Source organism: Xiphias gladius, chromosome 3 (genome assembly GCF_016859285.1).
Source record: "Xiphias gladius isolate SHS-SW01 ecotype Sanya breed wild chromosome 3, ASM1685928v1, whole genome shotgun sequence".
NCBI classification, from domain to species: Eukaryota; Metazoa; Chordata; class Actinopteri; order Istiophoriformes; family Xiphiidae; genus Xiphias; species Xiphias gladius.
In genome coordinates this window covers 518,010-542,682 of record NC_053402.1, presented here as the reverse complement: position 1 = coordinate 542,682, position 24,673 = coordinate 518,010, and the positions used below count along the sequence as shown (strand labels likewise).

Genomic DNA, 24,673 nt, shown 5'->3' with positions numbered 1-24,673 from the left:
GGTTGTTGTAATCAGTCCTCCTGTACATACTGGCTGTGATATGACCCAGTTCTGCTGTGACTACGGTGTAGGAAATGAAGAGCAGAATCCAGGCGCCTCGTTCTGCAAAAATGCATTTTTAAGTTCAGCTGAAGGTAATGGGAGGCTCCAGAAGTTCGAGATAGCCAAATCAAATGGGTTTGTACTGACAGTCATGTGTGATTGTAGGTATATTTCAGGTGTTTTGTCCAATAAACCTACAGGCAACCAAGATGTATCCCTCTGCCTATGGCTCGGCGAGAAAATACCGACAAGGGAAACACGAAGAGTGCATTTTGTACTAAAGGAAGGTATCTTCCTAACTAGCTTCAGCTGAACTTCCATATTCATTTTTACACAAAACGAGGACTGGATTTTGTCCCCTATCTTTTACAGTGGAGTCACGCTGTGAAGGGAGAGGCCCCTTTTCCCAGCAGACTTTGAGACTCGTCGTGGAAGCAAAAGCAAAGTTACTGTTGTTAAAAACATTAACAATGACTCTGTCCTATTCAAGTTGCCAGGTAAGTGTTTGGCAGGTTATTTGAAAAATGAAATCAATATACGGTATATTATCAAACTAATTACATTACTTTACTAGTTAGTCATCCCCTAAAGTAATTAGTTACATTACTGGTTACATTACTTTCACTATTCAGCCCAGCTTTGTCAAGGCTCCACACCCACACGTCTCATATTCTTTACTTAAATCGGCTGTAAACAATATTGTTATAATAACAATGTGAAAACAGTTTGACATCGTGAAAGGCGTCACACGTATTGATAAACCTACAGAGAATTCTCACCTGAATGTGCTGCTCAGCTCTGGAGCTTTATCACGACTTTCAGCTCAATGTTTTGCTGTCCAGCCCACAACTTTACTGTGGTGGTTCACTCACTGCTCTCACTGTCCACTACCTGCTCAGCAGCAAACAGCAGCTAGACACGGGCGGCGGCTAGCTGGTGGACACAGCGGAGCGTTTCGCAGCTACGGAAAGAGACATTCCCCCTCAGGGGTTGGTTGAGACTGAAAACAGAGCTCAAAGGGTGGGAATGTTGGGCTTACATTTGCCAAGTAACACAACTCCAAATAAATTGTTTGACAGTGATAGTGTGGCCACGTTGAAATGGAAAACAAGACATTGTGGTTTAACAAGCAGCCATTCTACATTCTGGGGGTATTTACTGACCATCAACAGCTAGCTTGGCGTTTGCCCCGGCGGCGGCACACAGCACTCCAAAAGTCCCGTCCTTGCGCTGAAGCCACGAGATTCACACATGTCCCATGTGTGATCCCGAATGTAGGCTTATGAACGGCCAACGTGAGCAAACCAGCTAACCAATACACAACACGTAAAGAAAAGTTACTGGCTGGCTAATTTCTTCAGCTGTTATAGAGGCTATCTGCCTCCCGACACCTCCAGCCCCTGTGCCGAGCTAGCGTGTCCCAGACCACGCCGGTACGCGAGCATTACTAGTATTAGTAACTGTAGTGTAACTACTAAACCTCACATTGCCATCTCTCGCCCCACATGTTACTAAAAAAATAATTATATTACTGAGTAATGTGTTGGGGTCCTGGCATTAATAAATAATACATAACTGCTCAACACTGCCCATTAAGCCATGGCAGTGTCACGGCCGGTGGAAGGAGCACAGGAAAGGAGGGCCCAAGCACTGACACACAGGCAGGCTGGTGCAGTGAAGTTACTTGAATAGAACAAGCGATGAAGACCAGGCTTACAGACAGACGGGTGGACAGGCAGGCAGACAGAGCCAAGCTAACCAGTACAGAAACAGTGACAGCGGGCAAGGTAACGAGAACGAGAGCCCAGAGCATAAACAGCCCAAAGAGACACACTCTGACACATACACAGCAATCTGACAACTAGGGCTGGGGTAAATACAGGGAAGCAAATGAGGAAAGTGAGGAACAGGCGTGTAGGTAGGCAGGGACGCTCCAGTGACTGGGAGTGGGAAACAGGTGAGCAGGTGGATCCTGGAACAAGTCGGCAGGACGGCCAACATAAACGGGGCTGAGACAGGAATCCCTTCATGGCCAGCAAGCCAGCATGCTCAATGCCAGGACCCTGAACCCCAAGCAGCCTCATGTAATTTCATTATTTACACCTGCGCTGCTTCTGCTGTGACATGTCAAAATGTCTTCTGTGAAAATGCCTGGTGCTTCACACCCAGTACAGACATGAAGAATAATCACAGTAAGCTTTAAAAAAATCCAGACTTATCCTGTAAGTTAGCAACGCTGCCAGACTTTTCACTGACATTGTGCCACAGCAGGAAAAGCACAGGAATATCTCAAATAAATGTTCCATTTATTGGCACCAGTAAACCAGACTGTCAGACTGCATAACACCTGGACCCAGTCACTGGCACACCAAAGTGGAATCCAGCCATTATTAATGTTACTGGTCACATCTGAGTTTCACAAGTCATAATGGCTGCTGTACTTTGAAGGCACAGCCCATGGCCCAACTATAAGTAACAGGGTAGCCCTACCGCCAAAATTCAAAACCAACAAAAAAAAAACTAACCTGATGTTAGCTCCAAGTTAATTCTCAGGTCTTGTAATAGATTGAATTGAACAGTAGTTATAGTTATTCATATTTTCTGATGCTCTATACATCAGTAATGTAGGTAACATCAGCAGAAAAGCATCAATTAACCGACAAACTCAGTCTGCCCTTTTTGATCTATACATTAAACTCTTTGAATATATGAAAATACTAACATATTAAATATGTTAGTATTCTGTGATTTCTGTGGTCATGGTCTTTGCAGTACCACTAATGTCCACTAAATACCTTTTTTGCCATTACCGAGACGTTGTTCCATTTAAAAAAAAATTGCTGCAGTGTGTTCAATTCCCGTTTTCTGCATGCCGTGTGTGCATCCACCTCTGCGCGTGCAGTATTTCCCTTACAAAGTGGTCGTGGAGTGTCGTGCCATGAGTGTAGAGCGCAGTCGGTGAGTCTGTGTTTGAGAGTGTGTGTGTATGAGGCTGTGTACAGCGTGCCTATATCTGGCAGACATCAGGTTGTACAGTAAAGGGTTGACAGCAGCACTGAGGTAGAACAGGACTGAGGACACCAGGTTGAAATACTGAGACAGATAATATAAAAAATACAAGTGTGTGTCAGGGTGTGCGAATGTACTGTTGAAGCGCGTGTCGTTGTGCGCGTCCCCATTGTATAGGTCGGTGGGTGCCACACCATATGTGTTTGTGCCTGCAGCGGTGTGTGTGTGACTGAGTTGGTCATCTTGTGAGTTCAGGCAAACAGATGTCCCTTTTTGCTTGTTACGTGTACCAGTGTTTGTGCTGTTATGCAGTTGCCTGTTTGTGTTTCCACTGTCTCCATATTTGCCCAGTTGTGTATCAATATGTGCTGGATCGCTGTGCGTTTCAGTGCGTGTAGCTGTATGTGTGTCCACTTCAATGCTAGGGTCCAAATTCTGTCTGCTCGTGCCGTTGTTTATGTGTTGCCCTCTGGTGTGTGATATGACAAGAGAGAATAAGCGTTTGTCTGTGCTCATATAATCAGAACGTGCGCCCATGTCAGCGGGCATTTCAGTCTCTGTGTCTGCCAAATGTGTGTCCACTCCATGTGTGATTTTGACTTTGGTTTCTGCACAGATGTTACAGAATATTTCATCCCTCCCCGTGTGAGCGTGTGTAGACAATTTTCCAGTCCAGGGTTTGGTAACAGTGTACATGCTGATATCTCTGTCTGTGCCATCAGAAAGTGTGTTAATGTCTAAGTGTGAGTTTGTGTCCATGTTCGTTTCCTGTCTGTTAGCAGTGGTGCCCAGAGAAAGAGAGAATATGGTCCGACCAACATGGAAGGGCAGCCAGCACAGGACAAACGCCAAGACAATCACTCCTGGAGGAGGTGAAGAGACGGAGGGGCATGGTGGGGAGAAACACACAGGAAGACGACATTAGAATCGTCAGTACCTGAAGGTAGTGAAAGACGTCTCTTCCACTATTAACACAGATGCTACCATGGTCATTAAGTAGTCTCCCAGCACTGTTCTGGATTACAGTTACATCACATTTTTGGGGGGACAAATGATATTTTAAACACGAGTGTCACTCCTTTGTAAATGCAGTAACATCCTCAAATTCCTGCTTTATTACATAATTTTTGCAAAACATAATTTAAAATACTCCCAGTTTGCATCATTTTAACACCATTTTGATCAAGTGTCAGGTGGGATGTGTCATTCATTTTCCATTTTACCCGCTTGACCCTTCAGTTCAAACGGTTCCTATATTAACAGGCTAACTTCAGCTTTGTCAGCAGTGGCAGCCAGTCAACAGAGGGCGCACGTGCAGCACCCCACTAGCCAAATGAGTCTATGTTGTTTAGTCTAGTGTCTGTATGTTCTTGTTACAATAACGACGTTACCAGGGAGTGTGTGTTGGCATGTGTGTGTTCCTCACCCAGCATTTTGACAGTGTGCCGGTGACTCTGGTCTTTGCGGCTGCTTTGTGGACGGAGCCACAGTGTCCGTCCAATCAGGCTGTAGACCAGTCCCAGGATGCAGACTGGTATCAGGAAGTACAAGTTGGAGAGAATCATCATGGCCGACAGCAGGCCAGAGGAGACGGCATAGTGCGTACAGCGGCACTCTGTCTTGTCCATCTCTCCTCCGTCACCTCCATTGACACCCCCTTCCCTTCCTCCTCCCTCATCTTCTTTCATTTTATTTGCTCCCTCAACTTCCATCTTTCCTTCTTCTCCGCCTCCGCCCTCATCTGCTTGGTTTTCATCTTTCATTTCTCCTCCATCTCCTTGTTTCCTCTCGTCTTTTTGTCCTATTCCCAGTTTCCTTTCTCCTTTCTCTTCAAACCAATTTAACTCTCCAACTCTTTCACCCCATCCTTTTGTCTCTTTTTCTTCCCACTTTATTTCCTCTAATCTTCCATCCATCGAGGTCATCCATCCACTTCCTCCTTTCCCTCCATCTGTCATAAGTTCTCCCTGTTCTCCTTCCCTGCCTGTCCACCCTCCATCCTCTCTCCATCCTAGTTCCTCTCCCCCAACGTCCTCCACTCCAACCATGACCAGCACTGGTGCTGCACTGACGGCTGCACCCAGCCAGAGGCAGCCAATGAGAGCCCTGGTTCTGCGCCGTGTCACCAGGGTCTTGGCTGTGATTGGCCAGCAGACCGCCAGGTACCTCTCCAGGGAGAGGAAGGTGATGTGGAGGATGGTACAGAAGGTGCAGCATTCTGAGAGGAACATGGTCAGCTTACAGGCAAGGTCTCCTAAGGGCCAGGGTCTGGGCCTCCAGAGCTGGGAGAGACAGAACAATCATTTTACCCTGACGACATCTTCATTTTCACCTTTATTCTGTCCCATGAAAACACAACTGTCACAGGTGTTAATGGTCCTTGTTTAAAAAGCACATTCTCAATCTACAAACCAATTATGAATGCATTTCAGAATACATTTCAGACAAGAACAGCAATGTTTTACAGTGAGACAGTGGATTTTGCCAAGAAACAAATTTTTCACTTATTCAGTGAAATAGCTTGACATGTACAAGATGGATTGGCAAAAGTGTTGTACAGACATCCATCGTTCCCAAACAGTGCTTCCTAATGATTTGGGTGGAAAGCCTGGCTTTTTATCCAGCGTCACCATGTGGTATACATTTGTGGTTCAGAAAGAAATGTCTTGACAAGTATGCGATGAATTGCCACGAAATTTGGCACACACTTTCATTTTCTGCCCAGGGTGAATTCTAATTCATGTGGTGATCCTCTGACTTTTTTTAACTTTTTGTTTTTTAGTGATTTACTTTGATAAATATTGGATATATTACCATGAAATCTGCTATTCAAGGTTTCTGCCTGTTAAAGGGAATTTTTTTCTTTCTGCTGTCACCAAGTGCTTGCTCATGGGGGGATGTTGGGTCTCTGTAAATATAACTATAAAGAGTATGGTCTAGACCTGCTCTATATGGAAAGTACCCTGAGATGACCTCTGTTAAGATCTGGTGCTATATAAATAAAAGTAAATTGAATTGAATTTAATCTCCTGAAGTTTAATCTAGCACCATCATCAGGTCAAATTTCCTTTTGCCCCATGCTTTATTTTACAACCAAATATCTGAAAAACTGATAACATTCCTATCAGCCTCCGCCGTACTTGGTGTTTAGTGCTAATTACCAAATATTAGCATACTAGCATTATCACTCTGAGAATATTAGCAGGATGACGTTAGCATTTAGCTCAAAGCACCACTGATCCCAAGTACAGCGTCAGACAGCCACTAGTGCGGCTTCAAACTCTTAGGCTTGTTATCCAAACACTTTATAGTCTAAACCCCATGCCCCACTCGGGCCTGTACCACAAAGAGTTCAACTGAGTCTGGCTCTCACAGAGCAACATGATATCACATGATATCGGATGAAAGTGTGATATACTCACAGTGGTGATGGGAATTACAGCTCTTTCAAGGGAGCCAGATCATATGGCTCCTTTCCTTTCCAAGAACCGGTCAAAAGAAAGGCTTATTGTTCTTTTTTCTTTGGCTAGACCGCAACAGCAGGCCATTCCTATAAACAACTGACTGACTGACTGATCGCTGTGTACCTCTTGTGACTGGCTGGTTCTCACTGTTGACGTAAAGGGGAAGTTGTATTTATTTATTGTAGTAAACCGTCCTTCCGTTTGTTAGAAAGCTCTGTTTTAAAACAAAGCTTTCTAAACTATTTTTTATATTCTAAACTCTTTTGTCCGTGTCAGGATCCTGTAGGAATGATGATTCAGTTTTTCCAGTGATCTGATTGGTCAGTAGTCAGGCTGTTGACAGGTTTTGATCCGATCCTGACGTTAACCTGCTGCGAAGCACGTCGGCCAGGCAGCATTGGTTACCATGGTGATCCACTCTGGTTAAAATTGGATCAGCTCTGTGATACCAGAAAATTTGAGTTAAGCCCAAAGATAACAGGATAACCCACTAATCTTCACGGTACAGGCCCCAGGTCAGCTTTACAGCAAGCAGATACACAAACAAGGATTCTAAAACAGCGAAAGTCATTTAAATATGGCCCTCTTCACTTCCCTTCTGCACTTAGTAATACGGCACAACTGTGTCACCACTTGCCACTTTACAGATCCTAGGGGCAGAGTCTGAGTAGTAGCCTAGTTCTACACCTCTGACTCAAAATCTAAGATTTTGCAGTAACACATTACTTGAGCACAGGCCTATTAAAGTAATTGTTCAACATTTTGGAAAATTGCCCTACTTTTAATATTAATATCATTAAAAACAGTAAATATGAAGCTCCAACCAGCAGCTAGTTAGCTTAGCATGAAGACTGTAAACAGGCGGGAAACCGCTAGCCTGTCTAAAGATAACAAAACTGTTTCATTTGGTCTAAAAATGGGATGTCGTGATTTTAATGCAGGTTAAGTGCTAAACAAACGAGATATAACATGTTAATTACTGAGCTTTAGGGTGCTGGTAGGCAGATTTCTAATTTTTTCAAATAGGCCTTGGGTTGTGGCAGGAAAAACAGCCTAGCCAGGTGTGAAGAATTAAGAATAAGAGCATCAGAAAAACATCAACAAATGGCATTAAATGGGATCAATACTCAGCTCGTGGACTGAAAATTATGTTGACAGGACTGATGGGTCAGTCACTGCTTTTTGGTGAGGTCACAATAACAGCTGAAAAATGAAGAATTACATATTATAAAAATAACTCTTAACAATGAAATACAGTGCTGCTATTGTCATTTATTGTTATTTTTACTGAAACATCATTTGATCTTCCATTTCTGTTGTGCAAAGGAAATGACGAAGAAAGAATGATGTAAGAACACTCTGCGTATGACATGACTTCTGAGTGTAAGAGAAGAAAACTTAATTTTGCAGCAGGGATTCCCCTGAGGGGAAGGCATCGAGGGCTCGTTTATACCACTGTTCTCAACAGTAAGCAAATGCATCATGCCCCTTTCTTCATTCAAATCAAGGGCCTGCAATCTCTGATGTGCCTGCACCTTGAGCCAAAACATCAGTATCTGGTCAAATCAGACAGTGTATTGCAGCAAAATGCATGAAATAAAATTTGCACCTTCTGTATGTGTGTGTGTGTGTGTGACTGTACCTTATATAGATCCAGAGGGAGCAGTAGGAGTATCAACAGATCACTAACTGCCATGCTGCTCAGGTACAGGTAGGTAGAGCTTCTCATGTGTGGACGTAGCCAAACCACCAGAATCGTTAGTATATTTCCAAAAAGGCCAAAGATCATCAGTGGAATGTAAATCGCAGTCACACACACTAGAAAACGAAATATCGATATGTTTTTAATTAGAACCCCATCGTTCTTATTTCAGACATGAAAAAAATTTTGAATTTTAGTTCACAGAAATCATAGTATTTCACTAAAACACTACACCATGTACCAATGATTACTAGCACAGTTAGCTTGTGAATTCTTAAAGGAATAGTTTCTTGCCAAGAGTTAGATGAGATGATTGATACCACTCTAACATCTGTATGGTAAATGTGAAAAAAACTATTTTAAAAGCTACCACTCCTGTACTGCTTTTTTTTTTGTTTTTTTTTTGTTTTTGTTTTCAACTTTTTTTTTGTTTTTAACTTTTTTCCTTTTTTCCAGTTTCTAAAATTTTTAGAAACTTTTTAGAAACTTTAGATTTTTAGAAACTTATAACACATTACTTGAGCACAGGCCTATTAGAGTAATTGTTCAACATTTTGGGAATTTGCCCTATTTTAAATATTAATATCATTAAAAACAGTAAATATGAAGCTCCAACCAGCAGCTAGTTAGCTTAGCATGAAGACTGTAAACAGGCGGGAAACCGCTAGCCTGTCTCTGCCAAAAGATAACAAAACTGTTTCATTTGGTCTAAAAATGGGATGTCATGATTTTAATGCAGGTTAAGTGCTCAACAAACGAGATATGTTAATTACTGAGCTTTAGGGTGCTGGTAGGCAGATTTTGTGACCTTTGGACAGAGCCAGGCTAGCTGTTTCCCCATGTTTACAGTCTTTACGCTAAGCTAAGGTAAGCAGCTGCTGGCGTTAGCTTTGTAAAGATATGAGAGTGGTATCTCAGCAAGAAATTGTTATTCTTCTTATTCCCAAGTTATTGAACTATTTGCTTAAATTCAACTGTAAAAGGAAAAAGATATGGAATTATATTACCCTTTCTTTCAGTCAAACAAGATAAAAGTTGAAGTTGTTGTCTTGTTGTTCTGTTTTGTTTTGTTTTCACAAAAAACTGCCTACTGCAGCTTCAAATCTCCAGTTCTAAAAAGTCATGCATTGGCATCACTACCCTTGTTGTTTTTTACCCACCCAACTCAATCAGTCCAAACATAGGTTCCTCCCACTGGCACTCTTGGTTGGAGCAGTCTTCCATGAAACCCGATGCAAGGCCACAGTTTTTATCTTCACAGCCACTGCCCATGTCTCCCAACTCCATGAGATCCATGATGGCGCAGGGTGGGGCTGGACACAAAAAGTGCCAGCAGAGAAAGCGGCGGGGGAGAGGCGTCCGTCCCCCAGGTTACGAGGTGCAGAGGTGACGCACACCGATGGATTTCCTATGGCGCTCGATCGCAGCTAACACTGAAGGGGACCGTCAGGGTGGAAAAGTGTTGTCTACTCGGAACAAAAGAAAAAAAACACATAGGAACACATTTAAGAGAAATCACCCATAAAAATGCATGTAATATACTGTAAACGCTACATATATGTGTAAAGACATGCAATTACACACGCATATAGGGTGTGTTCTTTGAGACAGTTAAACTCAGTATTAAAATCGCACACTATATGCCCATGTTTACGCCTGTCCACCAAAAATCCATACAAGATCCATCTTTATTAGAACGGAGAAAACTCATGTATACATATGTGGGCACAAATATTCAATATCAACACAGGTAAGGTCCTTCAATCAAAGGTTTAATAAACCTTCCTAACTATTTAACTAACTGACACCATTAATAACATTGAAAATGAACCAATTAAAAAGTCTACATATCCTTTTTGCATCCACAAAAAAAGCCTACACCTAAAAAATAGGGTTAGTATTAATAGTGACAAATAATTAGACACACACACACACACACACACACACACACACACAAAACATGTTTGCTTTAACTTTAGGTAAAATTATACACTCACCGATTCAGCTTCAGTGCCTGGTGTATCTCTGTTGCAGACACACACTTGTGCTTTGACTTACTCATGTACAGTATGACCCCCCCACCCACCCTCTCTCTCTCTCTCTCTCTCTCTCTCTCTCTCTCTTTATCCAGTGGTTCCCAAGCAGGAGATCGGTCCCCTTAAAGGGTCACACTATAAATCCGAGGGGTCGTGAATTGGTTAAAGCAAAGCAGCATTCGCTCATCCATGCGAAATGTGTTGAAATGGAAGCTTGGTGACATAGCACCTATACTTGAAGGGCTAGTGGTGAACTGCTTTAGCTAGCGAAGTAACTGTTATATTGCAAGCCGGCCCAACCAGGCTAGCACTAGTTAGTTACAGTAGCTCCTGGAGCCTCTTTATTTTCTCTATACTGATCTGTTTACTCCCGCTTGGCATTTTGTTTACCATTACAGACCATTTCGCTCAATAAAAAGTTATTGAAGAGGGAGAATAAAACTCTCCGAGCTGAAAATCTTGCTACCAGTCAGTCATTAAGCTCATTCGCTCTTTAGTTTAGCTCGTTAGCTTCGATCACTAATGGGGCAGTGAGTTCACACGATTTATTCAAAAGATGTATTTGTATTATCTGCTCCTGAATCATAGCTGTCTGTAAAACACTGCTCTTATGTGGATCAGTGTTCTGTCTGACAGAGGAGGTTGAATAAAAGTAGATTACGATAGCGTCTTCCATTTTTGGACTCTCAAATGTCACCACCGTCAAGATATTGGTCAGCAGTGCAAATTTAAAATTTACCAAAGCTGAACTCTATGCAGAACATTCGCCTCCTCGAGTGGATAATCTGATTGTGCTGATTCTATTTTAATGGACTGATTTGGCTGTGAAATTATATCCAGGGCGGCTGTGGGTCAGGAGGTCGAGCAGGTCGTCCACTAACCGGAAGGTTGGTGGTTCCATCCCCGGTTCCTCTAGTCCACTTGTCGAAGGGTCCTTGGGCAAGATACTGAATCCCAAATTGCCCCCGATGTATCGTCAGAGTGAGAGCAGTGGAACACTGAGACAAAAAGAAGGTTTCAAAACCAATTCAACATTTTGAAAGATAGAGCACACGAAAGATTACTGGTAGGCATCCAACTGGTCTATGTGATAAGTCCCAGGTAGAGAAGTCAATAGAGCATGTAATTATAGATTGAAACAAATATGAACAGGAAACTCTGTGAACTGGGAATTCGCCATCTTAATGTAAGAACTATAGTGAATTTATTTGATGGAACATGCAGTAATAGTTCCTTACTGGCCGTCTTATGCACTGGTTGGTGGAAGTGAAGTTGCCCGTGGCTTCTCCCACTGCGCAGGGTCCTTCTCTTTTGGATGCACGCTCAGATATTTCAACCCCACCTGGAGCGCCACGCCCAGTGGGCTTGGCCGGTGAGTGGTTTAAGTTGAAAACTACCGGGTTATTAACACTGATAAGGACTTAATTGACAGGAGCCCCAATGGGGGAAGCCCAACGCCCCACAAAGGCTTTCTCATCCTGGACGATATTACTTTGGCCTACTCCAGCTTGGGCCTTCAGGCTCCAGCTGGGTTGTGGGCTCATTTTACCAGAGGTCTCGTGACCTCTTGGACCCTGTTTAAGGGGCTCTGCAGCTAGCTGGTCGCTGCCCCTCACAAGTTTGGTGTCACTTCCCCGATCATCGCTCACACTGTCCTGAATGTGGCTTCCTCGCTGGACCTGCCTCATCCACACACCTAGGTGTGAGAAGGGCGCTGGAGGTCAGTTGTTTGAGATAAGCTTGTCAGGCAATACGGGAGTTTCCAACACCCATAGCGACGCATCTCGCTCATGCTATGACCGAGAACTCTAGGTTGCTTCCATGTCCCTGGTCTCTGAGTAGCTAGAGTGAGATGTCTCTCCTTCCTGCTGTTGAGGTGAAGCCGGGAGAGACGTGCTGCTCATTTGAATGGCAAGTGACGCTGCCTCACTAGAGGCGTAATGGAGTAATGGTGTAAGTGCTTCTGTGAATAGGCGAGGGGGCGTATCCCCACAGCGACACATCTCGCTCATTCTACTCAGAGAACCGGGTTTCCGGAAGCGAGTTTTTTTCCATAGCGGAAGTGCCAGCTCTCCGTCTCCGTACATAGTCTGAGCCGGACAAAATGGCATTGAGAGCCGCTTTGAGAGCGAAGGGCGGTGTGTCAGGTATGTCTGCATGTGTACCTGTAGGCGCTGTGAGGCCTGGCGGCTTGGTGCAGTCTGCACCGATTTTTGACGAGGGTTGAAGCTGGGTTTCTTCAGAGTAACAACTGCCAGCTCACCGACGGTTATTAGCAGTGTTAGCAGTGTTAGCAGTGTGAGCTGAGCTGAGTTTGCGCTCTGCAGAAACTGGGACAAAGGTCGCGTCCAGGACACCGCTGGGCTCCTGGGGATCAAGAGTTAAACACAAACCTCAAGCTCAGCTTGTGCACCTACAGTTTCCACTCATTATCAAACCATGTCGCGTCGGCTTATGGATGATTTGAACGCGTAAGGGAATAATTCAGACGAGCCTCTAATGTGTGTGACATGTTAAAGAATATCTCAGCATCCAGTTCGATGTTTTGGAGGTGACCGTTTCTTCTTGCAACGATATTTAATGTGGTATTTGAGGCGGGCACTATTACTTCCAGTCAGCCACAGACCAATGAGTTACCACCGTCATTGGTGTCCCTTGGTTTTGACAGGGTTTGAGACCAAACCTAGCATTCTGGGTTCACTTTGAGTCCCGCTCTCCTGGTCAGGACCCGGAGGTGAGAGCTCACCTGTCGAGACATGCTCTGAAGGAACTGTGGAAATGGTCATTGGCCTCCATGACTGACTATGTTATTTGAAGAGATGTGTACAGGAGAGATTGAACGATTAGCTGATCGACGGAAAAGTAATCTGGTTATTCACTGAAGTCCGTAATCAGTCAAAAATACCAAAGTCTCCCTAGTGTGATCCCCTCAGTTGTGAAGACCTGCTGCTTTTCTCTCTCTTATATCACTGTAAATTGAATATCTTCAGGTTTCTGACTCTTGGTCAGAGAAAAACAAGCAGCTTGAATACATAGCCTGCCGTGGATATTTTTAAAACTATTTTATTACATTTTTCCCACCAAACAATCACTTAATCAAGAAAATAATGGGTAGAATAATTGACGATGAAATTAATCCTCATTCGTGGCCCTAATTTACAGTACTGTATAACTCGAAATACGTTTGTTTTAGCCTATGGTTTGTATGGGTCTTTGTTTTTTGGGGTTTTATTCTCACTACGTAGCTAGATAGTTGTTTTATTTCTCACATTCAGCTAAGACCGACATTTTTATTTCTAAATTGGTCTTTAGAGCATTTTAATGTGTAATTCCATGAAGTTTGATAAATTATGCCGGGAAGGGACCACATTGAGGCACAGCATAGATAACATAATATTTATATATTACAATAATCAAAAGCATTAGAAACATTGTAATAATAAGGCTGTGATCCCAAAACAAAGTTTATTTTAGTTGTGATTTTCTGATTTGTAAAAATAAAACATGTTGATGGCACATATCATGTGTGTGATGATTTTTTCTGAGCGATGAAAAGTAGACAAGTACTACTTTTTTCACAGACACTGACGCTGTGTCTGTCTGTCTGTGCAGGTCTTCTCTCCCAGCTGTCCACCTGCAGCAGTCATGTCAGAATGTGTGTGCCTCCCGTCACTGTCTCTCAGAGGAGGAACAACTCCACCTCACCTAAGATCAAAGTGGATTTTGACCAGAGCACAGGTAAAGATTCTGCCATCATTACCCCCCACCACTTCCCTTTCTTGCCATCAGTCTGTCGCTCGCTCGCTCGCTCTCATTTTAAAACCCCAGAAATTGCTGCTGTGCTCCATTATCCACATAGAAGGAATAGAGTGCATGCTGTGATTTCTGCTGGTAAACAGTCCGAAACTGATGATGATGATGATGATAATAATAATAATGCAGCTTGAAGACGAGCCCGTCTGGGCAAGATCTCACAGAAGCCCAAACAATCATGTGGCTTCTAATAGACTGTGGCCAGTCAACTAACAGGGATGCTTCTAAACTGGTTCCCATTGGTCACCATGGATGTGAGTCGTACGACACGAGTAGGAAGTGTATCTACCGTTTTGTTGAAGGAGCTGTCTGGTTTGACGCTCTGTGAATTGAGTTGAACTTTGTGTTTGTTGTGTACATCACTGAAGATTTGAATTTTTGCTCGTGTGCTTGTCCAACCCACACTCACATTTGTCATTTCAAGCGTCTCGTATCCAGATAAAATCCAGATGCTATTAAAGACACTTTCATTTACCCTTCAGCGCTCATATTGGTCAGCCCGATCACAAATCTGCATCTAAAGCTGTTTGGTAACTGCAGAAAACACCAGAAGGCAAATAGCTAATGCAGTTTTCCGTTTAGTTACAACAATAATGGTTTGGCTGTCTATCTAACAACTACCCATAAGCTAACACAAACACACGAATGAATCGTATTCATGGCCTACGAGTGAGACAAACGGTTTATCGTCTCACGCTAATCCCTCAACCATACAGATCTGTGAGGGACTGAACTCACCAGGGATCAGAAAAACGCTACATCGGATTGGAGCATCTTCTGTACGATCATAAGTGTTGCAACAGCCCGAGCCACATTTTTCCTATCTCTCAAACGAGGGGGGTTACGACAGCTATTTCAGTGCTACTTCCGCTGCCGTTACCCCCGGAGACGGATCCAGGCAATTTCCACAGAGCGCTTCCAGACATAGTTTCACTAGCTCGGGGTAGAGATTGTGCATCCATCTTAGAGAGATGGATGAATTTATACCTTTTCAACGTCTGGATAGAACGTGTCTCACCGCGGGACGTGGTTTGAGCAATCTTCAGTGCTTTTTGGGTAAAGATACCTTTTGTGACTGGATATCTATCGGATCCCCCCAAGAAGCGTTAAGTGACTATTGGGTTCAGAGCAGCTCACGTCTGCTGCCTGCGGTAGGGGCTTCCAACTTTCCATGTCATCTTTATTGAAACATTTTTACCCTTTCACATAATTTCCTTTCATTTTGGGATGAGTCAGTAGTATTCAGGTAAAAGATCGGAATCTCTGTCTCTTTGTAGGTGTGGCGGTAATGAACCTGCAGAGTCCTCCTGTCAACAGCCTCAGTTTAGATTTCCTAACAGAGTTCTGCATCAGCGTGGAGAAGCTGGAGATGGATAGGAGCTGCCGAGGCCTCATCATCACCTCGGTACGGTGCGACCTCGTCGACTGCAGCAGCAGAACCCTGTCCAGGAGGTTTAGGATGTGTCTTTTGACTTTGTGCTTGTATTACAATTTAGTTCAAGGGCAGATACCTTGCATGATAAAAATGCTTGTAAATGCACTGTGGAAAATACGTTTTCAAGTTTAGAGTGTTATTTAATCAGTGTGGCCAGCACCGTCACTGCCGAAGTGTGCGACGGTTTTTAAAAGTGGCAGTACAAACTGAATGTTTACCGTGTGTGTGTGTGTTTGTGTTTGTTCGTTTTGTTTGTTTTGCTTCTATCCAGAGCCAGCCCAAGGTGTTCTCAGCCGGGCTGGACATTATGGAGATGTACGGGAAGAGTCCTGAGCACTGTGGAGAGTTCTGGAAAGCCGTTCAGGAGATGTGGCTGAAACTGTATAGCTCCAACATGGTCACCATAGCTGCAATCAATGTACGTATAAAACGCAACCCCCACCTCCACCTCCATTCTGTCCCTGTATCACACAGGGATACAAGAGCAGAGCAGTGCAGAAGCACTACACCAGTAGGCACTTGAAAACCAGGATAACGGCAAAATAGGAAAATCAAGCATCTCGCAGATTACCTCTTGGCCTACCTCATCACTCCCTCCACAGGGTTCCAGTCCTGCGGGTGGCTGTCTGATGTGTCTGACGTGCGACTACAGAATAATGGCGGACGACCCTCGTTACCGCATTGGCCTTAATGAGACACAGCTCGGCATCGTAGCCCCTTTTTGGTAAGCAATTATCCACGACAACCCCTGTGACAATTGCGGTGCTAGCAGTGGTTATGCCGATGATGATGATAACATTAGTATGTACAGTTTGTTTTTGCTCAGGCCCTGCACCGTTCTGTCATTGTAGTTAACAATTCCCGCTGCTGTCTGCAGGTTTAAGGACACTATGATAAACACAGTGGGCCATCGAACCACAGAGATCGCCCTGGCGTTGGGACTGCTCTACAGCCCTTCTGAGGCCCTGAAGATAGGACTCGTGGACCAGCTGGTACCTGAAGACCAGGTCCTCACCACAGCCACACAGAGCATGACCAAGTGGTTGGCTATCCCAGGTACATGACACGTCAACGCCACAAAAATAGGAGGTTTATGTCACAACATACTGTAACATAATCAAATGAAGAAACATCCATAATGTCAATTGTTATGATCATATTGCAGAACTGGCTGGTCCACCTGCAGCTGGTGGCCACCTTAATTTCGACTCGGACATTGTCATCAAGTGTCCATCAGTCTTACAGTATCGTGTCAGATACGGGTTGATACTATAACAAGGAGTCACCAAAATCAGGAAACGTCTAATCCTAAAAAGAGGGGCGAACTTCAGACGGATGTATTTTTAAATCTAAGCCGTAGACAGAGTGTATCTTGAAGGAGGTTTACACGGTGTATACACAAGCTGCGTAGCAAAGGCGGCTTGTAAGCAGAGCGGCAGTTTCAGTCCACTGTCTGTGTTTACACAGCACGTTTTCAGGCGCAATTGTGAATGAGGTCAGCTGCGTTTAAACAGCGCTGGAAGCGCAATAGTCAATCACTGTAGTTGCGTACATAAAATGGGAGTAAATAGGCTTGGAGGTAGGGCATTGGAAGTAAGGAAGGGGCCATTACCAACCCCCTCAGTAGTCAGTACGACATTATTACACGAGTACTCAAAACTTTAGTAATTATTGTAGTGAGTCATGTCCCTGAGGACCATCCAGAATTCATTTAAAGCCCAATGGAGACCTAACTCCACTTCTGGAGTGAGTGCGCTAACTGTTGATCTGTTCACTTTACAGACCACGCCAGACAGATCACCAAGTCCATGATGAGGAAGCCAACCGTCGACAAGCTCACATCCAACAGGGAGGCCGACATCCAGTACTTTGTCAGCTTTATCACCAAAGACTCCATTCAGAAGTCGCTCCACATGTATCTGGAGATGCTTAAAAAGAGAAAGGGCTAGAAGTGCGAGAGGAGCATATGAGATGACACACACATCACACATGCCTTCGGTGTCATGCGGTCATTGGCGTTGATTATGCTGAGATCCTCAAATACAGCTTTCAGCAGCTCACCTTCACAACAGCGTTCAACCAGCTAAAGAGCCACGTGCCGTAACACTGCACGATCCTCTGACGCCAGACAGTAACCTAGCTAGCTCAGGGGACACATCCCCAGGATTGACACTAGTGATTCAGTGACCAATACTGTTTTTCTGGTCAACTTTATAAGTAGTTTAGGTAAAAAGGTACATCAAGAAAGTATTATTTAGTTTCAAACTTTGCAGTTATTTTGAGGACAGTAAATAATTTAAATTGATCGGACACTACGCCCTGGGCTCAACTGTCGCTACGCCTGACAAGCTTAATTTGCATTCGTTTTTTTAAATTTTTGAAACAATGGACAAACCTATGAATAGACAACTAAGTAAACAAAACCATGTGCTGCTAGCAGCCTTATGCTCATCTGACTTCTTGTTTCCAGCTGACTCATTATAAAAAGAGAACTCCATAAAAGGGTTTTAAGTCTCTGAGACTAAAGCTTTATGTCCCAGCAGCATTATTCACGTTTTCAAGTGTAGAGATACTTTGTTCCAGTGTCATGGTACAGTAATGATGTTTGAGAAGCCCACAGTGGGCGAAGCCTCTGTCATCTCTTTAACAGTTTTGTGTACGTTCAATTTTTCTGACTGTTCTCTGTGAATAAACGGGTGAATTCATGTGGCCAATGGATTGAATGTTGTGATTAAATGGTCATATTCACACTTTTACTTTTTGGCAGTAATTTATCTCAGGAATCTTAAAACAACATAAAGAAAGAGGAAAATAATCAAAGTCTTGCTTTTACACCCACAATCTTGACAATATAACAGTACTTTTGGTTGGGAACCAACAGAGACGGACTGTTAATATCCACATAGCCTCAGTTTTATGTTCCAAGGCTTTGAGTTTCATCACTGAAACTTTTGTCACTGCCTAATATAAAAAAGGTGAATGGACTTTTGCTCGACCTCACTGAAACGATGAAAAGTGACAACAGCAGTGCCTCTCTTCACTCGTCCTCCCAGTTACTCAGGGTAAACATGACATGATTCTTCAGGAAAAAGCAGTTTCCAAAATAAATAAATTTTTTTTTTAATTCTTTCTCATGCATGTTTCAAGAAGCCAGTTTGCAGTGACATAATATGGCAGATCTGTTTATTTTGTCCTGTAATTCCTGGCTTTGTGGTCGGCGAGACCTCCTCCATGATTCAGGCAGCGGGAGCCTGACCAATCAGCTTCACCTCCACAGGGAAATGGTCACTGACAGCCAATGCCTGAGTGGATACAGAAAACATTGTTTCCTTGCAGCGCAATTTGTTGTTGGACCAGTTTGGCATAGTTTACACAGGAAACAGGTGTTGTTTCACTTGTACAGTGTGCTTTATGTATGTACTGTAAAAAATACCCTCTTCACAGGCATCACTCAAGAGCTATATATCGTATACTGAAGGTTTTAATTGTTTTTTAGTCCATCAACTACAAACTGTACAATTAGTATCACCATTGATCCTTTTCCCAAAGCATACCATAATCATTTTTGCTTGCCTGCTAAAGTATGTTTTTAAACAATAGTCAGAAATACTGAAATATATGTGATTTGTAGTTAATGGGCTGGAACATGCATGGCTGCCGGTATGGCTCTGCACAAAGACTGAGGTGTAAAAATGACTCGGCTAGGACCACTAGCTTTCTTGAGTTTTGCTGGTTGCCTGGCAACCGCTTAGAGGCGAGAAAAAGCACATAACCCTCCTGCAAAATGGCTGATGGTTGTTTTACACTTCAGTTTTTGTATAGAGTAAACATTTCCCAAAATGTTGAACTAATCCTTTAAAGAGTAACACCAAGATGAAAAGCAGAGTTCCACTGACACCTCCTTGTTCAGTCTGTCACACCTGTAACCACAGCCAACAGTGATGTCACCAGGCACTGACCACACCCTGAGTACGCTGTTCAGCTAGTGTTAGGTTACTCTTTACACACTGAGCTCTCTTTGTACCTTCAAGCGAGGAGAATTGTGTTATAAAGCAAGATTAAGGCTAGATTTGGTTTTTACCAGTTTGTGGCTGAGATTCAGGTCCAGCATGTAGTTGTAAACCGCAGCACTGCTGCGCACTACTCCCCTCATCATGTCAGAGGTGACCACAATCCTGCAAGTGCAGAATACACTGTGATTAAGAGCGGGTGTCTGCGTTTGCGTGCGAGTGCCAGTGTGTGTGTGTACACCTGTCGTAAGGGCAGTTAGTGTGTGACACCGTGGTGTCAGCCTCGTTGGTGATGAGCCAGTGGAAGCTCTTATCTGTGAAGAGACGGATCTGCTGCCAGTCGGAGCCTGTTACATAACTGCAGCCCATGTTGAAGTCCCCCAGCAGAACAATGTCCTGTGGGGAGAGTGCGAATAACCTCACTTCATATTTGACTAAATTTATCCTTTGCAGTCCTCCTTTTTCACACTTTTCCACTAAATAATAGAGTTTTTTATTTGGGTATTTGTAGACTTGAAGAGAGTATTCACATTGGTGTTCCAGCGAGTGCGCACATCGGCCACCACATCATAGAGAGCATTCACTTCCTTCACTGCGTAGTCTGGAGACGTGTGCTGGGGGATGAGAGCAAAGGTCTTCACAGCTGCAAAACAGGAGGGAAGGATGAGGCTAACTGCGTGTACCATAAAGTAGTTGAAACTCGCTCCAACCTGGTGCAGTTACAACAGTAAAATGTGGCTTAACAATCAAATAATGTCAGACAGAAATATTCAGACCCCTTCACTTTATGGTGTTGTAGATTTTTAATTTAAATGGATAAAACTGCTATTTTTCCCACCAATCTACACTCAATAACCAATAATGACAAATTGAAAAGTGTTTTTAGAATTTTATAAAAATTTGTTAAAAATCAAAAACTGAAATTTCAGACCCTTTGCTCTGGCTCCAAACTGTGGTCAGGTGCTTCCTGTTTGCTTTAATTATCCTTGAAATGTGTCTAGAACTGGACCGGAGTCCACCTGAGGCAACTTGAATTGACTGGCCATAGTTTAGATAGGCTCACATCTGTGTATGTAAGATCTCACAATTTTTACTGCCTTGAGGACAAAAACTAAGCCATGAAGTCCAATGAACTCTGCAGACCTGGAGATAAAACAGTGGGGAGGGATTGATCAAGGGAAGGGTATGAAACCATCTCTAAAGCTCTGAGTGTTCCTAGGAGCACAGTGGCCTCAATAAGTTGGGAACCACCAGGACTCTTCCTAGAGTTGGACAACCGGCCAAACGGATTAACCCGGTAAGAAGAACCCAAGAGTCATTCTAACTTCAGCTTCAGAAGTCCACTACAGAGATGGGAGAACCTGCAGGAAGAGCAACATCTCAGCAGCACTCCATCAATCTGGTCTTTATGGTAGAACAGCAAGACGGAAGCAGCTTTGAGTAAAGGTGGATAGCCTGCCTGGAGTTCGCCTAACAGCATTTAAAGGACTCTGAAAGTATGAGAAGGAAAAGATTCTCCGGTCTGATGAGACAAAAACTGAACCCTTTGAGCAGAACTCCAAACACCACGTCTGGTGAACACCAGGTGATGAACACTTATCCATCCCTACGGTGAAGCACGGTCGATCCGTTTCAGCACCACAGTGACCCGAAGCATACGGCCAATACAACCCTGGAGTGGCTTCGGGACAAGTCTCTGTCCTTGAGTGACTCAACCAGAGCCCAGACTTAAGCCCCCCAATATCTGTAAAGAGACCCGAAGATGGCAGTTAACAGATGCTTCCCATCCCATCTGACGGAGCCTGAGAGGATCTGCCAGGAAGAATGAGATAAACTGTCCAAATCCAGGTGAGCGAAGCTTCTAGAGACTAAACCAAGAAGACTGGAGGCTGTACCTGCTGCCAAAGGGGCTTCTACAAGGTACTGAGTAAAGGGTCTGAATACTTATGTCAATGTGATATTTCAGGTTTTTCCTTTTGAATGAATTTGTAAATTTTATCCATTTACAGTTAAATGTATAACACTACAGAGTGAAGGGGTCTGAATACTTTCTGAAACCACTGTGTATCAGTCACAGGGGACATTTTTCATTTGAGCCCTTTTACTTTTGATACATAAAGTATATTTTGCCGATAATACTTCCATACTTTATTTGAGAACGATTTTGAATGCAGGACTTTTACCTGTAATAGTGTATTTTTTGTCTTGGGAATGTGTCTTACAGTTTGGAAAGGATCTGAGTAGTTATTCCACCACTGGTGGTGAGAAGAATTGAATTGAAAGGCAGGTTATGTTGGTCTTTAAAGGTGCACTGGTCACCAACAGAACATATGACCTCTGATTCCCATCTAACACAAGTCTGAGGCTTTGTTTACAGTCGATAGAAGAGAGAATCACATCGCTGCTGTCCGATAGTGGAAAAGCAGCGCTACTCTTTGTGCTTGCCTACCGGTATATCTGGAGGAGAACATGACAACAAAGGGCTCTCTGCTGAAGGTGTCTGTCCCACAGGGCTCGCAGCCGTCGCTGTAGGTGTAGTTCTTAGCCACGGACACTGTGTGTTCTCTGGAGAAAGAAGAAGCCTCTGAATCACATCTGTCTTACTGTGGTTACCAACTCATTCATAGTGGTTAAAATCAGCTCCACCTGGACCAGAAACCACATCAAAATGCTTCTTGAATTTTCATGCATCAACAATAATAATCTTATAATGTCATTTTTAACAATATTACTGTTACATTATCCTGGATGTATAGTTTTGACACTTACAGCACGTGTTGTTAATACTTTTTGTACTTTTACTTCAGTAATATTTTGAATGCAGTACATATACTTATCATGGAGAATGTGAACATTGCTGTTCGGCTACTTTTACATAAGTGTAGGATCCTCTAGTTTTCTGTCCCTGCTCAGGACAAGGAAGGAGACAAAGACACTGCGCCGAGTGGAATTAAATGAAACTTTACAGCTGAAAAATTTCTGTTTCTGTTTGCCGGGATCTCAATAGAGGATTTTACCGTTGTAATGGACTTGCTTTTGCCTCTTTCTGTACCTGTAGAGGAAGAGGTATCTCTCCTTATAGGACCCGCGACCCAGAGGCTCGCTTACAATGTGGCTGTACCTGAACTGAGAAGGACCTCTGGGAAAAATACACACACACACACACACACACACACACACAGATACAGTAAATGGTATCGATGAAGATACACCATGATGTGAGTTTATGAGCTTTCTACACATTTCAACACAAGGCCACCATATGTTGGCCTCACACGTGTGTGTGTAATAACGTTGTATATTCTTTTTATGAGGCGTGTCTGACCTGTTGACATGCTGCATGAGTTTTTTGGTTGCTGACAGATCGCTATCTCTGACCTCCTGGATCAGAATGATGTCATAGCGGTGGACAATCTGTAACACACCCAGAAAGCACACAACATCGCACATCTGCATTAGTTCTTGTAGCATAGTGCCTTTTTTGTGTTACGTAAGGAACCGACATAGCCTTCTAGGTAGTAAAGGGGCACTCCACTAATTTTACACATCACAGGCAGCTCACTAGTCACGAGGAGTACTACAGTACTACTCAGCAGCTGAGAGCAGTTATAATGTCTTCTGTGGGGCTAACCCTGATGACGTCACAGCGGTGCCATCAGGGTTACAAACTGGGGACCGAGAATTTGAAAAGTGTGGTCATTCACCAGTCATGGAGGGTCTAAAGAAAAGATGCTATTGGTTGAGCCTCTGGAAATGAGCGGCTATGAATAAACATGGCCGATATTCCTCAACTCCTAACTGTATCTCTTGTGAGTCCCCAACTTTATGAATGTGGAACCCTAAAATTGCTGGAACGCCCCTTTAAAATCCAAATTCCTCTGAACAGTATAGTAACTGAATTTAAAGTCATGCCTACATTTATTACATGCTACCAACTCATTACAGTAGAAGGGAGGTCCACTGTGATAACTGCTTCCAAGTAGATTTTATATCTGTATTACATTTATATTTCAAAAGTATTATGAGTAATAAGGAATACTGGATGCAGGACTTTCAGACCGTGCTGATGATGTTCATCAGAGTGGTGTTGGAGGCTTTCTTGTCTCCAAATGACTTGAAGTTGAAGGCTCCCAGCAGCAGAGAGGTTGACAGATGCAGCAGGGCAAAGAAGAGACCCAGAGCACACATCGAACGCATCCTGGGCCAAAGAGGTCAGACATGTTACACGTTTTAAAGAAATCTTCCTTTCATATCTCTGCAGAAGAGCCAGCAGTCTGCGCGGTTTCTCATTGTCATGAGTCCACCAGCGTATTAGGAGTTGACTGCAAATTGTGCGTGACTGGTTCAATTTAAGAAATATGAGTTTCGACATATCAAAATCGATATATGATTGTAAAGAGAAAAAGATCAGATAATAGTGCAAAGCTCAGAACTGGATCAAGTCAGTTAGATTTACTCTTGAGCAGCATCTCTCCTTGTCACCACGTATTGTTCAGTCTTGTAGTCCGCTGCTAGTTAAAAGGATCTTTAGAAAGAGTTATTCTTCAGTGGTCAATGGTACGACTGACATGCACAAAAGACTGTGGTGGTTTTCAGTTAAAGCCAGATTACATTCCAGCCCACCCGGTTTCACGAGAAAAGCTGCATTTTAGGGGCAGCCGGGTCTTTTTCTGGCCAAACACATGCACGTCCCACTTGGTGTGTGGACGACTAGTTATCCTTGGACCCATCTGTAGCGTACGGGCCTTTGGTAGAAGGGAACCGGTTCCCATGTGCTCACACTTTTAAAAAACAAATGCAGATGCGCCTAAACCAGACGATATGACCTAACGTACACGTCTTCCATCTTCATCTGATGTTGAATATTATGAATGATTATGTATTTACATGTAGTTTTGGTAGGATAGCTGTAATGATTGGTTGTTGTTTGTTGGGCTTGTTGGGCACATTCTTTGCCTTTCGCACTACACTCTCATTTAGGAGATGCACGTACTGATCCTGCTTCTGCCTGGAAAACCTGAAATATGGTTGGAGTGAAAATATAAAATATCTAATAAGAGTTTTTAATCAGAATGAGCTTGTAATGTAGATTTTAGGTCCAAATGTTGCCAAAGCCCGCAGGGAGCCGTTCATGCTAAGACTTAGACCAAATTTCTAGCAAA

The 24,673-nt window shown here is 43.4% G+C and overlaps 3 protein-coding genes across 3 annotated transcripts; 1 reads left to right on the top strand and 2 right to left on the bottom strand.

Annotated features, from left to right (window-relative positions):
• Window positions 1-2,952: 2,952 nt before the first annotated feature.
• Window positions 2,953-9,513, bottom strand: LOC120783444 (growth hormone secretagogue receptor type 1-like). Its single transcript, XM_040116475.1, has 5 exons — window positions 9,378-9,513; window positions 8,158-8,333; window positions 4,478-5,333; window positions 3,819-3,914; window positions 2,953-3,143 (listed from the first exon to the last, which is right to left on the bottom strand). Exons 1-5 carry the CDS (start codon window positions 9,511-9,513, stop codon window positions 2,953-2,955), a joined length of 1,455 nt encoding a protein of 484 aa, XP_039972409.1.
• Window positions 9,514-12,357: 2,844 nt separating this feature from the next.
• On the top strand, window positions 12,358-18,219 carry eci1 (enoyl-CoA delta isomerase 1). The gene is made up of 7 exons (XM_040124349.1): window positions 12,358-12,400; window positions 13,866-13,991; window positions 15,344-15,471; window positions 15,773-15,919; window positions 16,104-16,225; window positions 16,379-16,557; window positions 17,284-18,219. Exons 1-7 carry the CDS (start codon window positions 12,358-12,360, stop codon window positions 17,448-17,450), a joined length of 912 nt encoding a protein of 303 aa, XP_039980283.1. The 3' UTR covers window positions 17,451-18,219.
• Window positions 18,220-18,737: 518 nt separating this feature from the next.
• On the bottom strand, window positions 18,738-23,708 carry dnase1 (deoxyribonuclease I). The gene is made up of 8 exons (XM_040123794.1): window positions 23,571-23,708; window positions 22,837-22,925; window positions 22,564-22,650; window positions 21,961-22,076; window positions 20,042-20,154; window positions 19,753-19,907; window positions 19,583-19,676; window positions 18,738-18,803 (listed from the first exon to the last, which is right to left on the bottom strand). Exons 1-8 carry the CDS (start codon window positions 23,706-23,708, stop codon window positions 18,738-18,740), a joined length of 858 nt encoding a protein of 285 aa, XP_039979728.1.
• Window positions 23,709-24,673: the final 965 nt, after the last annotated feature.